This window comes from Amia ocellicauda, chromosome 15 (genome assembly GCF_036373705.1).
Source record: "Amia ocellicauda isolate fAmiCal2 chromosome 15, fAmiCal2.hap1, whole genome shotgun sequence".
Lineage (NCBI taxonomy): Eukaryota > Metazoa > Chordata > Actinopteri > Amiiformes > Amiidae > Amia > Amia ocellicauda.
Window position 1 is genome coordinate 2,119,937 of NC_089864.1, and position 14,940 is coordinate 2,134,876.

Below are 14,940 nucleotides of genomic sequence, written 5' to 3' on the forward strand. Positions count from 1 at the left end.
CGGAGCAGTGAAGTGTGAGAACTATCTTCTGAGAAATAAAACCGTCTGCAGCTGAACCACAGCGCCGGGGAGCACACTGCAGATGGGCTGCAAATGGGACACAGTGTTTAGTAAAGCTGTGTCCCATTTGCAGTTTCCTCCCCCACCACTGTGGTCCAGCCTGATTGTGAGCCTTCAGCTGCCACCCCTGCCTCCGGAGGATCCAGCTAGCCTCTTCCCCTGGTGCCGCTGGCGATCCTGCCCCTAGCACCGGTGGACTGCTGTGGCCGCTGTGAGGTGTACAGCCACAACTGGGCAGGATGGCCCAACAACCAGCCAGAACAAGAAGGGGGGAGGTGGGACGCCTGGGAACTACAACACCACCCGGGGTCCATCGAAGAGACTGCCCTCATGGTGCTGCAGTACCTGGCAGAGGATATTCTAGTGGTGCCATCCCCAGAGCCAGAGTGGGAAGCGCTGGAGTTGCCGTCCTGAGAGCCAGATGGGGTGGAGCTGCTGGAACAGTCCCTAGGGCTTCTCACATCCGACAGGGAGGAGCTGGAGGCTCTGGAGGTGTAACAGGTTGCCCCGGCTGGAGCTGTCAGAGTCCCCAGCAACCAAGGAGGACGTCCTGCCGTTCCCGCCTCTGCCTTCTGAGGCGGAACTCCTGCTGCTCCTGCCACCTGAGGGAGGTGGCCTTCCTGAGCCCAAGAGGTCGCCCGGGGACGACACACATTGGTTGTCGTTGTCAATGCCAGAGTGTATGACCCTGGGGGAGGAGGTGGCATTCAGCCCTCCAGGCCTCCCCTCAGCTTTGTGTGGAGGTATGTGGCAGGGAGGGGGTTCATTATCTCTCCCTGCCTGCTCATGAACTGCAGGTGGTTGGGGTGATTTGACCTTAATTGATCAATCAACCCCAGCCACCTGCTAAATAAGGAGGCCTCAGCCTCCCAGAGGTTTTGGAGAATTGGAGTTTCTGTGCTGGAAATAAAGTGGTGTTTTGTGTGCTTCCTGTTTTGTTTGTTTTCGTGTAAGACTAGGTCCATCCTGGTATGAGTCTTTTGGTTTGTTTTTTTTGGTTGACCCTCGTGCCCATTTGATTTGCATATTTTGTTAATAAAAGTCTTGTATTTTTGTTACCTGCGGTCTTGCTGAGCCTCCATTCCTGGCCACCACAAAGTTATTCAGAGTGAACACCTTTATCCTATGGTGAAACATTTCTCTCCTGATGGGAGTGTCTCTTCCAGGATGACAATGCCCCATCCACAGGGCACGAGGGTCACTGAATGGTGTGATGAGTATGACAATGATGTGAATCATATGCTATGGCCTTCACAATCACCAGATCTCAACCCAATTGAACACCTATGGGAGATTGTGGACTGACGTGTTAGACAGCGCTCTCCACCACCATCATCAAAACCCCAAATGAGGGAATATCTTTTGGAAGAATGGTGTTCATCCCTCCAGTAGAGTCCAGAGACTCGTAGAATCTGTGCCAAGAGCATTGACGCTGTTCTGGTGGCTTGTGGTACTGAACACCTCACTGAGACATTTTATGTTGGATTTTACCTTCATTTAAATCACCCATCTATATGTGTATATATGTAGATTTGTCTACTATATAGTTTGGTAGTGACTTTATTTTTAAGTTAAATGCATAAATAAGCAAATGGTTTGTTTTTTCTAAGGGTCAGATGGCTATGAGATGAAATTAAGAATATAGGGGAATCAGTCATTTATTTCCATGTGTCACATAATTAAATGTATGATCTGTAATTAATAAATACATTACTTTCTCTTCCCCTCAGCCAGCCTGGCCCAGGTGTGCGGCACAGCGCCGGTGGAGAGGGAGGTCCGGCCCGGGGAGAGCGTCACCCTGCCCTGCGACATCACACACCATCACGAAACCCTGTGGTTCGGACAGCGGCGCGAAGAAACACCGTTTCTGGTCATTTCGAGTCAGATTAAACATCTGAACATGACTGTAACTTACGGCGAGTCTAATGTGACCACGGAGCTGAACTCGTCCTCTCACTCGTTCAGTCTGCGGATCGGGAGCGTCACGGAGGCGGACCTGGCGCTGTACTACTGCGCGGAGAGGCAGCGCGGAGTCCTCAGATTCAGCACAGGAGTCCGGCTCGTCTATCCGCACAGCCGGGAGGACCATTGCAGCTGTGAAGGTGATGAACACATGGGAGAGGATAAGGGGTGTCCTGTGAGAGAGATTAACATATTTATTTATTTATTTATTTATTTATTGAATGTTGAATTAATTAATTAATCTTATTGTGCATTGGTCAAGTTGTTCAACAGCCATTGATTGTCCAGAATCTCCTGTACAGTTATATTACATCCAACCCAGCTCTCTCTACAGGGTTAATTCATTGATATATGTAAATGCGTATGATGCATGCATGTGTGTATGTATACATAATAAATATACACATACATACTATTTATTAATGTAGTTATTTATTTATGTATTCAGGGATATGCCGAAATAACACCACCTGTGTCTCCCAGACTCCCCTGTGCTCAGTGTGCTGGGGGCTGCTGGGCTGCGTCCTTCCGCTGTGTGTCCTGCTGTCCTCTGTCTGTGTCTACTGCCTCTGCAGGACAGGTCAGTGCTCCCACCCTGCTGCACCGACAACAGCACTCCTCCTCAACACGCCTGCCATGCTCACATATTTATACAAACAGCACTAAGCATGGTGCCTTAATATTGCAATGGTAAAACTGGCAAAAATACTGCAGTTCAGTTCCTTATATTTAGTTTTTCCCCTAGATATAATTGTGGCAGAAAAAAACACGTTTTTAAATTTAGAAATAAAGTATTATTTTAGACTTATTTGATGCATAAAGTATTTTCATCTTATTTCCATGCACGCATATAGTTTCCCAGGCAGCAGTGATATCTGCAGTTGTGTAATGCTCCCTGTTTAACACCAGGTGGGAAAGAGTCTGATGGTGCCCAGAAGAGAGAGAAGAGGAGGCATGACAGTGAGCAGGTACCCTTCCTCTCTGAGTCAGCCAAACTGTTATCGCTTTATATGTGATTCTATCTGCACTTCTGTCTGTGCGAGAGAACACACGAGAGAAGATTGTAGGCTTGTGAACCTGGGCACAACCCTGGCAGATAGAAAGATGTGTAGAACCAGTGTTGTTTGAAAGTATTCACTCCTCTTCCACCTTCTCCTCTCTCTCTGAGTCAGGACATGGATGGAGCTGTGAGCTATGCTATGTTGGAGATCCACCCCGCACTCCCCAGGCACCCCAAGAAGGGGAGCACACCTGATCAGGACTCCAGTATTTACGCCAAGGTCAGGCGTCCGTGAAGGAACCCCAGTGCTCCGGGTTCCTCAGTTGCGTTCTTCCAATCTGAGCAATTTAACTGCTTTAATGAATAACATGAACCCCTGGACTGAAACCATCTGAAACTCGCCCCCAAGAGCTCAACTGTCTGCCTGCTTAATCATTCAAATATTTCTCTCTTCAATCTTTTGGAAAAGGCACATTAGAAGCACACACTCACATCAGCATAAACACACATGGAAACAACCGCACAGATAAACACACTTACAGGCAGACAGGCTGACCACCACAGATATCATCATATAGGTTGTATAAGTTGTGTAGACTTAACAACTGGACTGTCCCACAAGAACTACCTGCTGGAAATGTCAGATTTATTTAATAGGGTAACTTCTATAAAAACAAAAACAAAAAACAAATCCTGCTGTCTTGGGGAACTCAATGGTTCTACTATACTGTTTAATAGTATCTCTATATCTGTACTATATTTGTGTTGCATATTCAGTGCAGGATATTTATGCACAGATTATTATTATTATAATTTAAAATCTGAGTATCTGTACCAGTGTGCTCTGTCACTGTGGTCTGCGGTTCAGTTTCCTGTTGAGAGATAGGGCCAGTGCTTTCTGTGACACACCGAGCCGGGCGCAGTCAACGGCCTGATCGCTGAAGCCAGCTCTGGCGTACGCTTGTGAAAAGTCAGAGGCCGTGTGGTTTTGTGTACAGCATTTTCAAATATAAGGACATAAATAACAACCCACAGATATTTCAATAGCGACAAGCAGTGGGCAGGAAGATGTATTTTTAACTGGGTTGAAGAGTAAACTAATTCTATTCACTGAAACACAAACACACCATTAACACTCACACACACAGGCAGGACCTCATTCACATTAATACACACACATTAACACACATACAGAAACACCCACACAGACAAGTGGGCACTCAGACCAACAGATATACAAATATACAAAGGTTGTAGTTTCATTGCATGCATTGGAAACCATAATAATAATAATAATAATAATAATAATAATTTTGAACAACTAAGCAGAGATGAAGGACAGCACCACCATCAGGACTTGTGTGGAACTACATCACTCCAACACAACTGGAATAAACTGAAATATTACTACTTACAATAAGAAGTAAAAGAGGTATACTTAAGCATAATATAAGAGCAATTGAGGTAAATTAAAGTGTACTCATCATGTACCAAATTGTGCTTCTTTTTGATAAGAGAATGCACAGTGCTAATAATCTTACTCTGCTGGTGTAGATGTCTCTGTGTTCCTTGTTTATGAATTAAACCTCTGGATTGAATCTCCTGCCTTGACACCTCTGGTCTACACAGACAGCACAACCACACCATCACATCAATACAGTTTATTGGATCAGATACTGGTTACTGTCGCCATTAGACACTCTTCACACACAGTAACACACACACACTGTATCTACTGCGTTCTACTCGAATACTGCGTTCACACGGGCCCCTTCTATGAGGGCTCTGTTCTGATAGGGCAGTGTAAACACTACAGGCGGACCAAAGCCGACCTAAAAGCGGCCTGCTTAAGAGGTGGCCCCGAGACGGCTCAGGTCTGTCCCAACTGCAGCGTAAACACAATCGGCCTTACGCACAAATTGAGCGTCTCCAAGCGACGCCCCTTTCACTTGAGCGTCATTTTCAGTAACTCCAACAAGCAGAACGTCAAATCTATTACATGTGAAACGAATCTTGCTGGCAGTCGGACCAAAGCTGCTTAGGCTTGAGCCTGCAGTGTAAACGCAGTATAAAGGAGCAGATCGGTAGTCGAACCGCACTCTTAAAATCTGTAAAAGCCAGGCGCTGTCATTGCTCAAACTGGAGAACTCCATTGTAATCGGTCCAGAACTGTGAGTTAGTACAGGAGGAGTCGAGAGCATCGTCACACTAGATTAGAAACAGTGTCAGAGGGCGATTCATTGTCTTTAATAACAGCTGATCAACACAGGAACTCATCCATGTCTTCCCAGAGTCTGCTGATTCAGCCCTGGAGAGAAATCTGAGGATTACAGCTGATCGAGCACCGATTTTTGTAGAGTTGCAGTCCAAAGTTTGCACCCCCCCCCACACACACACACAAAGCAAACAAGAAAGTTAGAATGAACTAAAAAGAAGAAGATCTGTCTGTCTGTCTGTCCCAGCTAGCAGGCACCCTGCTGCAGCAGCAGAGGGGTTCCCCGGCGGCAGTCTTCGTGGCTCCGGCGCAGCCTGGCGACGGAGGAGTCCACGCTGGCCGCCGCTCTCTTCCCGCGCAGGTCGTCGTCCAGTCGCAGGCGGGCCAGACGCAGCAGCGCCAGGTCACGACCGGAGGAGAGGAGAGAGCTCCGGAGCACAGCGCCTCCCTGTGGATAGCAGGGGGATTACACAGACTATACACACTGAGCCACTCTGCCCCCGGGGACAGCACTGTACTTCATAATGATGTGATATATCACTGTAAACTCCCTGTACACACTCTGTGCATTACCTGCATGGGCTGTGTGACCTGTGTGTATGGACTGTGTTATCTGTGTGAGGTGTGTTACCTGTGAGAGGTGTTTAGTGTTACCTGTGTGGGGTGTATAGTGTTACCTTTGTGAGTTGTGCTGTGTTAACTCTGTGGGGTGTGTTACCTGTATGAGTTGTGTGGCCTCGGGCAGCTGTGTGCCGGGGTGTCTGTGGTAGAGCTGCACCATCGGCCTGTCCAGCCGCTCCCGGGTCAGAAGGTCAGCTCTGGACAATGGGCCCTGTCAATAAAACGCACAAACTGCCACACCCTGGCACATATGCTTGGCACTATGGTGGCTGTACACACACAGGTACTACACAGACTGTTCCCTCTGCACTGTGCAGATCACACACACTGTACAGACCACACACTCCCTGGAACAGACAGATCACACACACTGGACTGGACAGACCACACACTGGACTGGACTGGACAGATCACACACACTGGACTGGACAGATCACAAACACTGTAGTGGGCGGTGCTGTTACTGTACCATGCTGCGGTCCTGGCTGTGTTGTATCCAGTCCAGCTGTCTCTGCTTGCGGTTTATCGCCTGTCTGGTCGCAGCTGAGCTCACTGCCAGGTGTTGCTGAATGAGAGAGAGAGAGAGAGGGAGGGAGGGAAGGAAGGTGGCAAAAAGCTTAATAGGAAACACTGTGACTGACTGACTGAACAACAGTACAGGCGCTTGCTGACCCTTGACCCCTCTTACAGAAAGGGTCACAGTCTCTGCAATCTTCTGAACCAGGCCGTTGTTCACTGATTGGTGGGCAGCCTGTTGCCGGGAGACGGCCTGGCCAATCAGCTCTGTGATCCTCTTCCTCAGCTGCTGTGACTGGCTGAGGGCTGCCTGGGAGATCTCCATGACCTCTTTACACTCTGAGAAAAAGAGAGAGGTAGAGAAAGAGGGAGAGCAAGGGGCTGTTAATACAGATGAACTGACAAGACTGTGCAGGACATGGAGAGAGATGGAAACTGGGATAGAGAGATAAACAGAGGACTCTGAAAAAGAGAGAGATGCTAAAACAATGGGAAAGATGGAAAGAGTGAGAGAAATAGACAAACAGAAACCGACACAGGCAGAGTGTGAAGAAGAGAGACATGCACTTTGAGAGAGAGATTAATACATAAAGACAGGAGTGAGAGAGAGGAAGAAAAAGGAGGAGAGAGAGGTGAATACAGAGACAGGGATGGAGAGGGATGAGGAATGAGAGAGAGAGAGGCAAAGTACCGGGGGTGTACGGTCCGGTGGGGCTGGGCGTGGGGGGGGCGGGGGAGTGGTTCGGAGAGGGGGTCCGGCCGCACCCCCGCCAGGGCGTCCCGCTGTGAGGGATCAGGTCCAGAACTCGGGACCTCTCGGTCACGCAGCTCTGCAGCCTCCTACTGCACTCCCCTAGCACCTGACACGGGAGAGGGAAGGGGAGAGAGAGAGAGGGAGAGTGGGAGGTTAACACAGACACATTGCCTGACTGATTGAATAACTGACTGACGGACTGGACACTACAGTACCCCCTACCCCTCTCTCCCTCCCTCCTCGTCCCTCCCCCTCTGTTTCGCCTGCTCTCTCTCGCCCACCCTCCCACCTCCCTCAGGTACCTGCAGGTGTGTCAGTGTGTCTCTCAGCATGTCCTCCAGCTGTGTCTTCAACTCCTTCAGCTCCCTCCTCTCTCTCTGCAGGAGACTGTCCACTCCATCACACACCTCTCGCACACACACAGACACAGAGTGATACACAGACACACACACAGTGACACACACAGACACGATTGATGCACACACACACACACAGATACACACACAGACACAGTGACACACAGATACACAGACACACACACAGTGACACAGACATGATTGACACACAGACACAGAGTGAGACAAACACAGAGTGACACACAGACACACACACAGAGTGATACAGAGACAAACACAGACATAGAGACGCACATACACACAGAGTTACACACACACAAAGAATATTACACTCAGTGTATCACATTACACTATATTTTACTCTATTACTCACTGTATGGCACTGTTCTGTACTGTATTAAATCATACACTCTGGGTGCAGTTTACTCACAGTCTCGGCGGTGGGGGGCCTCAGGCTGCGTCTCTCGACACAGCTGTGGTTGAGCAGCAGGTCCCCCCGCAGCGAGGCCAGCGCCGCGTCCAGAGCCCCCCGGCGGCGACCCAGACTGCTCACCTCCCGGGCCACCCTGGCCCCCAGCTGCTGCAGCGCCGCTCGCACCCCCCGCACCCCCCGCAGGTACCCCCGGACCACCGCCTCACTCCGACCCGCACACAGCTCCCGCAGGTAGGGAGGCGGCAGGGCAGAGCGGGGCAGCGGGGAGCACTGGGGCAGGAGGAAAGGGAGAGAGGAGAGAGAAAGGAGAGAGAGGAGGAAGTTGGGAGGTGGGTGGGCAGGATGTGGAGGGAGAGGAGGAGGAAGGAGGAAGGAGCGGGATATGATAGGGAGGGGACAGCAAAGGGGACAGTGTGCAAGTGGGAGGAAGAGGGAGAGGGAAGGCAGTGAGAGAGAAAGGTTGGTTAGTCCACTTAAAATTGCAGTGTGAGGTGGCCAGGTATTTCAAGAATATTTCAAGTATTTCAAACTCAACAGCTCATACAGCTCTCTCACCATGTCCACTGTGGACACTGGATTCCCCTCCTGCTCACGTACAATCCCATCACTATCTTCCCACACCTGCCTGTCGGCCTCAGTGTTTCCAGACCTGCCGGTCCGGAGAGGAGAAGAGGCGCAGCGCGGTCCGCTGGCCCCGGCCGACAGGGGCCCCCTGCCCGCGGCGCGGCGCACCAGGTGCCCGGCCAGGCGGATGGAGCGCAGCGTGTCCTCCTGCCATGACTGCGGCCCGATGGTCACCGTGGCCAGCGGGATAGACTGCACCGGCATCCTGTCAACACATGAAAGTGTTGGATTAATTCTAAAACCATTATATATAGGCTATATATACTGCCTGGCAGTGGTCTACTATAATACATACATCATAAGATGTGTGAACATCATTTACTTTATACACAGGTGTCTCCCGTCGAGTCAAATATACAGTTATTTCTTTATCTGCAGCATTGTGGTGTGTATATTTAAATGAGTGCATGTTTTCACAGGTGTATGAGCAGGAGCAGCACTAGCAGAAGTAATAGTATTGGTATTAAACAATGCATGTCGATTGTCTAATAATATGGTGACAAAAGAGAGGAAATAGACAAAATATTCAAATAAAAAACACGTTTGAAAGTGCATCCACCAAATTCTTAATTGGTCAATAATTGTCGCTCGTTGTCTGCGGCTGTGTAAGTGTAACTAACAGCTCGTAATGAATCTACAGGCGCCTGCAGGACGGTAGTAATGAAACACCGGTGTGTGGGCTGCTGTTGAAATCTCACCTGTCCCGTCTGTCTCTCTCCTGTCCTGTCCTGTCCTGTCCTGTCCTGTCCTCCCTCTCTCTCTCCCTCCCTCTCTCTCTCTCTCTCTCCCTCTCCCCCAAACAGCCGTCTCTCCGGCAACGCGGCGCAGCGCTCTGGACGCCCATTGGCCGGCGGCGGGTCATGTGACGAGGGTGAAGTCAGCCTGTGGGTTTTCTTCGCTTCTCCGTCTTGCTCGGCGCTGCTCTGTGCTTCACTGATGACTTCACTGAACACGCAGTAGCTGTGATTTACTTAACATAGACTTCATAATCATAATATCTTACACCCTGTCCCCGCTTCTGCCTTTTTCCGTGTCTATATATTAAGAAAAAAAAAAACGAATTAATTAATTAATTACAATAATTATACACGTTACTGAAACAAAAACATAATAAGGAAAAAGAGAAGCAAAGAAACCAGAGTTAAAATATCTGCCCGGTGGTAACGATTGCTCACCCCGCAGCTTTTGGAGAGGTGCACCTCTAGTATTGGGTGGAAGATGTCTCACCGTCCCACTGGATTAGAGATGTAATGGCATCCCTTGACTGGAAAAAACCGTACAATCACACATAGGCCTATTTTGAAAAGTTTACAGTTATCAGTGTAATGATTGTATTGTCCTGTTTATTATTGTGAAAAAGCATTATCCAATAATAAAAGTTAAAAAAAATTATCTACCCGATGTATTAATAGAGGCACTATTGTATTAATTCCGCCTCCTCCCACCCTCCCTTCTCCCGCCTCCTTTCCCGGACACATACTGCACTGTGCTGTAGTACATATTGCAAAGCATTGTACTGTAGTAAACTGCACTGTACTGTAGTAAACTGCAGCCCAGTGAGCGACACGCACTGCCAGCCTCGCCGGCCGGACCCGGACACAGGTGACCGCAGGGATGAGTCCGAGCTGCCGCTGCCTCCTGCTGACAGGTACCGCCCTCCGTTATGTGGCCTGTACGATGATTTAAATATGTAACCTTTTATTTTTGTAAGTGGATTTATTTTTAGGGAGGAGCCTTTAAATAAAGAATCCTAAATAAATACATATATAAAGAAGTATCAGTTTATCGGATCAGTTTACAAAAAAAGAAAAGAAAAAAAAAGAATCAATACACCTCACGTTTTAAGCTTTAACAATATTACTAATAACACAATATATTATATTATTTTGAGTATGATATTAAGAGTGATCAGATTTATTTAAAACGTTGCACTGCACTGTATTTCTCTCTCTCTCTTTATATATATATATATATATATATATATATATATATATATATACACTCACCTAAAGGATTATTAGGAACACCTGTTCAATTTCTCATTAATGCAATTATCTAACCAACCAATCACATGGCAGTTGCTTCAATGCATTTAGGGGTGTGGTCCTGGTCAAGACAATCTCCTGAACTCCAAACTGAATGTCTGAATGGGAAAGAAAGGTGATTTTAGCAATTTTGAGCGTGGCATGGTTGTTGGTGCCAGACGGGCCGGTCTGAGTATTTCACAATCTGCTCAGTTACTGGGATTTTCACGCACAACCATTTCTAGGGTTTACAAAGAATGGTGTGAAAAGGGAAAAACATCCAGTATGCGGCAGTCCTGTGGGTGAAAATGCCTTGTTGATGCTAGAGGTCAGAGGAGAATGGGCCGACTGATTCAAGCTGATAGAAGAGCAACTTTGACTGAAATAACCACTCGTTACAACCGAGGTATGCAGCAAAGCATTTGTGAAGCCACAACACGTACAACCTTGAGGCGGATGGGCTACAACAGCAGAAGACCCCACCGGGTACCACTCATCTCCACTACAAATAGGAAAAAGAGGCTACAATTTGCACAAGCTCACCAAAATTGGACAGTTGAAGACTGGAAAAATGTTGCCTGGTCTGATGAGTCTCGATTTCTGTTGAGACATTCAGATGGTAGAGTCAGAATTTGGCGTAAACAGAATGAGAGCATGGATCCATCATGCCTTGTTACCACTGTGCAGGCTGGTGGTGGTGGTGTAATGGTGTGGGGGATGTTTTCTTGGCACACTTTAGGCCCCTTAGTGCCAATTGGGCATCGTTTAAATGCCACGGCCTACCTGAGCATTGTTTCTGACCATGTCCATCCCTTTATGACCACCATGTACCCATCCTCTGATGGCTACTTCCAGCAGGATAATGCACCATGTCACAAAGGTCGAATCATTTCAAATTGGTTTCTTGAACATGACAATGAGTTCACTGTACTAAACTGGCCCCCACAGTCACCAGATCTCAACCCAATAGAGCATCTTTGGGATGTGGTGGAACGGGAGCTTCGTGCCCTGGATGTGCATCCCACAAATCTCCATCAACTGCAAGATGCTATCCTATCAATATGGGCCAACATTTCTAAAGAATGCTTTCAGCACCTTGTTGAATCAATGCCACGTAGAATTAAGGCAGTTCTGAAGGCGAAAGGGGGTCAAACACAGTATTAGTATGGTGTTCCTAATAATCCTTTAGGTGAGTGTATATATATATATATATATATATATGCATGCTGTATATGTATCCATATATACAGTTATATTTTTACTTCAGCGAAATGGTATCCGAGAATTGTATTTGCATTGCAAATCTGAAATGCCTCGAGCTTGAGCACCAGGAGTCGGATATTTGCATGAAACTCTTCACTCCTTTACATTTATTTACATGTTTTATATTAAAATAAAATAATTAAACCGTTTGAATGTTAAAACAATGAAAATAAACACTACAGTATAACGAATTCAACAATACTATAATAGTACATTACTGCAGTTAATACAGTTTTTACCAACATGGTTAACCCTCTTTTATACGTCTGTGCCATTTGTTGATAATGGCACAGAGGACGAGCACATGATCATATAACTATAGTTCTAGTATGTACAATAAAAGGCAAGTGAACATGCATGGGCTGTATTATTTTTTCCTAAAATTATTTTATTTTTTCATTGTGTCCTTTACAAATTCAGTGCTGCTGTATTATTATTATTCTCTGCTTATACGCCAAGCTAAGAAAAAATAAACAATGTAAAAAAGGCAACACAAATACAGTATACAACACATTCAGTCCATTCGCTGTCGATCAGGCCACATGTTTTCATCAACATCGCACTGGATGTTTTCCCTCACAATGCAGCGAGGAAAGAATCTCCTTGCATGGCACATCCACGCTTGGCAGTCCTCTGCAGTGATTGCCAGACAACCTGCATTTATTGTGTCAAGGAGAGACATCTGGTCATGTGGACAGTAATGATACACTTTCCACCTCCACGCAGAGAGGAATTCCTCGATTGGATTGAGAAAAGGAGAGTATGGAGGGAGAAACTGCATCATCCGTGGGCTGGGCTGCAAACTATTCAGTAACCAGCCGGGAGTGGTAGAAAGCAATGTTGTCCCATTTGATGGCAAAGCGGGATGTGTCAGGCCTCACCAGCCCTCTCTCTTCTGGTGGTACCAATCTCTGGTGCACTGCATCAAGAACTGTGAGGAGATGCTCTGTATTGTATGGCCCAATTTTCTTACACTTATTATTGTAGATAGCAGCACACATGGTGATGTTTGCACCGCTTTGCCCTGGCACATTTACAGTGGCCCTCTTACCAATGAGGCTCCTCCCTCGTCCCTTTACTTTGGAAAGGTTGAATCCAGCTTCATCCACAAATGAATGTATGGGGTGTTGCATTTGCTTCAAGCTCCATTATTCTCCAAGATAAACACAATAGAAACAGTATTTATGTACACAAAGTAAATGCATTGTAAAATAGACCAGCTGCATACAATGCAATGACCTGTAATGGAGTCTAGTCTGCTTCACCCTGTCACTGTGTCTTTGCAATGGGACCATGACTCCCACTTTGTGCCTTTTAAGGACCCAATCAATAGCGGCCAAACTCACACTGTTGACATTTCCAAACATGCAGTGATCATGGATGACTTGTGTGGATCACTTGCAATCTTATAGAATTGATGGTGACAACCATATCCACTATGGCAGCCTCCTGTGCCGCAGTGAAGACTTTACCGCTGCCACCAGTGTGTGCTCGTCTTTGACTTCTATACATACAGTACATATATACAAACTGACGTTTGATGGTCACATGAAGGGCATTGAAAGAATCACTTTTATACATTTGGCTGTATACAGTACAGTAATATTGAAATACAGTGTGGGATAGCATTGTAACGTACTTATTCTCATTCTTCAATATTCTTACTATTGATGCTACAGTTATACGGAGATTGGGCTGGACCTGCTGCACAGTCTCTCATGTGGAAAGGTCATGAGAGACAACATGGTCAATAATTGTGGCACGAATTTAATCTGAACGAGTAGCTCTTCATATTCTTCTTCGAGCTATTACAGCAACACGCACCTGTCGCCCTCGCCCTCGCCCTCGCCCTCGCCCTCGCCCTCGCCCTCGCCCTCGCCCTCGCCCTCGCCCGCGCCCGCGCCCGCGCCCCCTCGCCCTCAAGCCTCTTACTTGGTCCATTCTTGCAAACAGCACCTCAGAGGTGAGCTCTTTTATGCATGAATAAGGACTGATTGCTGATTGAATAATTGTGCAAAGATGTTTTGCACATGTGCAGAAGAGGTTAACATTCATGGCAGTAATTTGTATCAGCTGTGACCAAATGTTTTCATTTTGTTTGACATGATTTACTCAGCTGAGTTTTGTGTTTTCTGTAGAGTCGTGTTTACTGTTTTGCAGCAAATGTGCTTGCATTGTGAGTGAAAGCAATGAAAAATAACTTATTGTTTTGCAAAAAAAGAAGACTGTTGTGCTCATTAGGTTATAATGGAGATCAAGTGGACCCCAGTTTCATTAAAAGTGTCTTAGCAATCAAGAAAAACTGTAATCATTCTGGTTGAGAAAAGTACCAAATTTTAGTGTCCCTACATTATTCTTGACACAAAGTGAATGTGTTCTTTTTGTGGGAAAATAAATAGTTTAGTTGGTGTTGTTTTTTTTGTTAGTTTTTTTGTATAATATGTTTAATATGGTCTCCGTCCTACCCGCGAGACGGGTTTGTTTGTTGAGCCTGATGTTAACCAATGTTACCCAGCAAAACTACTTCAAATACAAAGCGCTGAATGGTACTGTGACTGTGTGTAAACTGTGTGGCCTGCCTGGGGGGTTTGAACAATGATGTTGAGCAACAGTTGCTCCTTTCATATCATCCTTTCAAGAGTGCCACCAAGTAAGCCACCAATCACCACAGCGCTGCCTCCTGGTTGCTGGCTTTAACAACAGATTGGCGATTTCAAAAAGCAACTTCTCGTACTGCTTGAACTAGGATGTATGCTTATTTTATTTTGAATTGATTGTATTGTACATTTGTAATGCTTTAAATTGTATTTTATATTGAATTTATTACTGCTCGTCTGTAATGCTTTAAATTATATTTTGTGTTGATTGTATTATAGTGCACTTTGTTTCTTGTGTAAACTGTAAGTTGCCCTAGATAAGGGAATCTCCTTAGAAATAAATAGTAGTTATTACTAATGATTTGAGTGCTTCTATTGGTTTGAAGTAATACAGTGCATTGTCTGCATCTCACTGTGGTTCTCTTCCTTCTACCATTTTCAGCCTCCCTACCGATAGTGTTCACCTCTCAATGTCTTAAAAAAAAAGACAAAAACTCTCTTCTCTGCCTATCTCT

General features: G+C 46.4%; 1 protein-coding gene across 1 annotated transcript; it reads right to left on the reverse strand.

Annotated features, from left to right (window-relative positions):
* Positions 1 to 4,668: 4,668 nt before the first annotated feature.
* tektl1 (tektin like 1) lies at positions 4,669 to 9,799 on the reverse strand. Its single transcript, XM_066724238.1, has 10 exons — positions 9,717 to 9,799; positions 9,240 to 9,575; positions 8,473 to 8,746; positions 7,915 to 8,187; positions 7,431 to 7,535; positions 7,066 to 7,234; positions 6,547 to 6,713; positions 6,328 to 6,423; positions 5,956 to 6,069; positions 4,669 to 5,685 (listed from the first exon to the last, which is right to left on the reverse strand). The coding sequence occupies exons 2-10, from the start codon at positions 9,401 to 9,403 to the stop codon at positions 5,485 to 5,487; spliced, it is 1,563 nt and encodes a 520-aa protein (XP_066580335.1). The 5' UTR covers positions 9,404 to 9,575; positions 9,717 to 9,799; the 3' UTR covers positions 4,669 to 5,484.
* Positions 9,800 to 14,940: the final 5,141 nt, after the last annotated feature.

Bases quoted from the DNA above. Each gene is read 5' to 3' on its own strand.
- tektl1 (XM_066724238.1), bottom strand. From the start codon at position 9,403: ATGACCCGCCGCCGGCCAATGGGCGTCCAGAGCGCTGCGCCGCGTTGC. The intron at 8,747-9,239 runs GTGAGATTTCAA...ATGTGTTGACAG, and splicing joins GAGAGAGACAGACGGGACAG to GATGCCGGTGCAGTCTATCC. The intron at 5,686-5,955 runs GTAACACACCCC...TGCTATCCACAG, and splicing joins AGGCCACACAACTCATACAG to GGAGGCGCTGTGCTCCGGAG.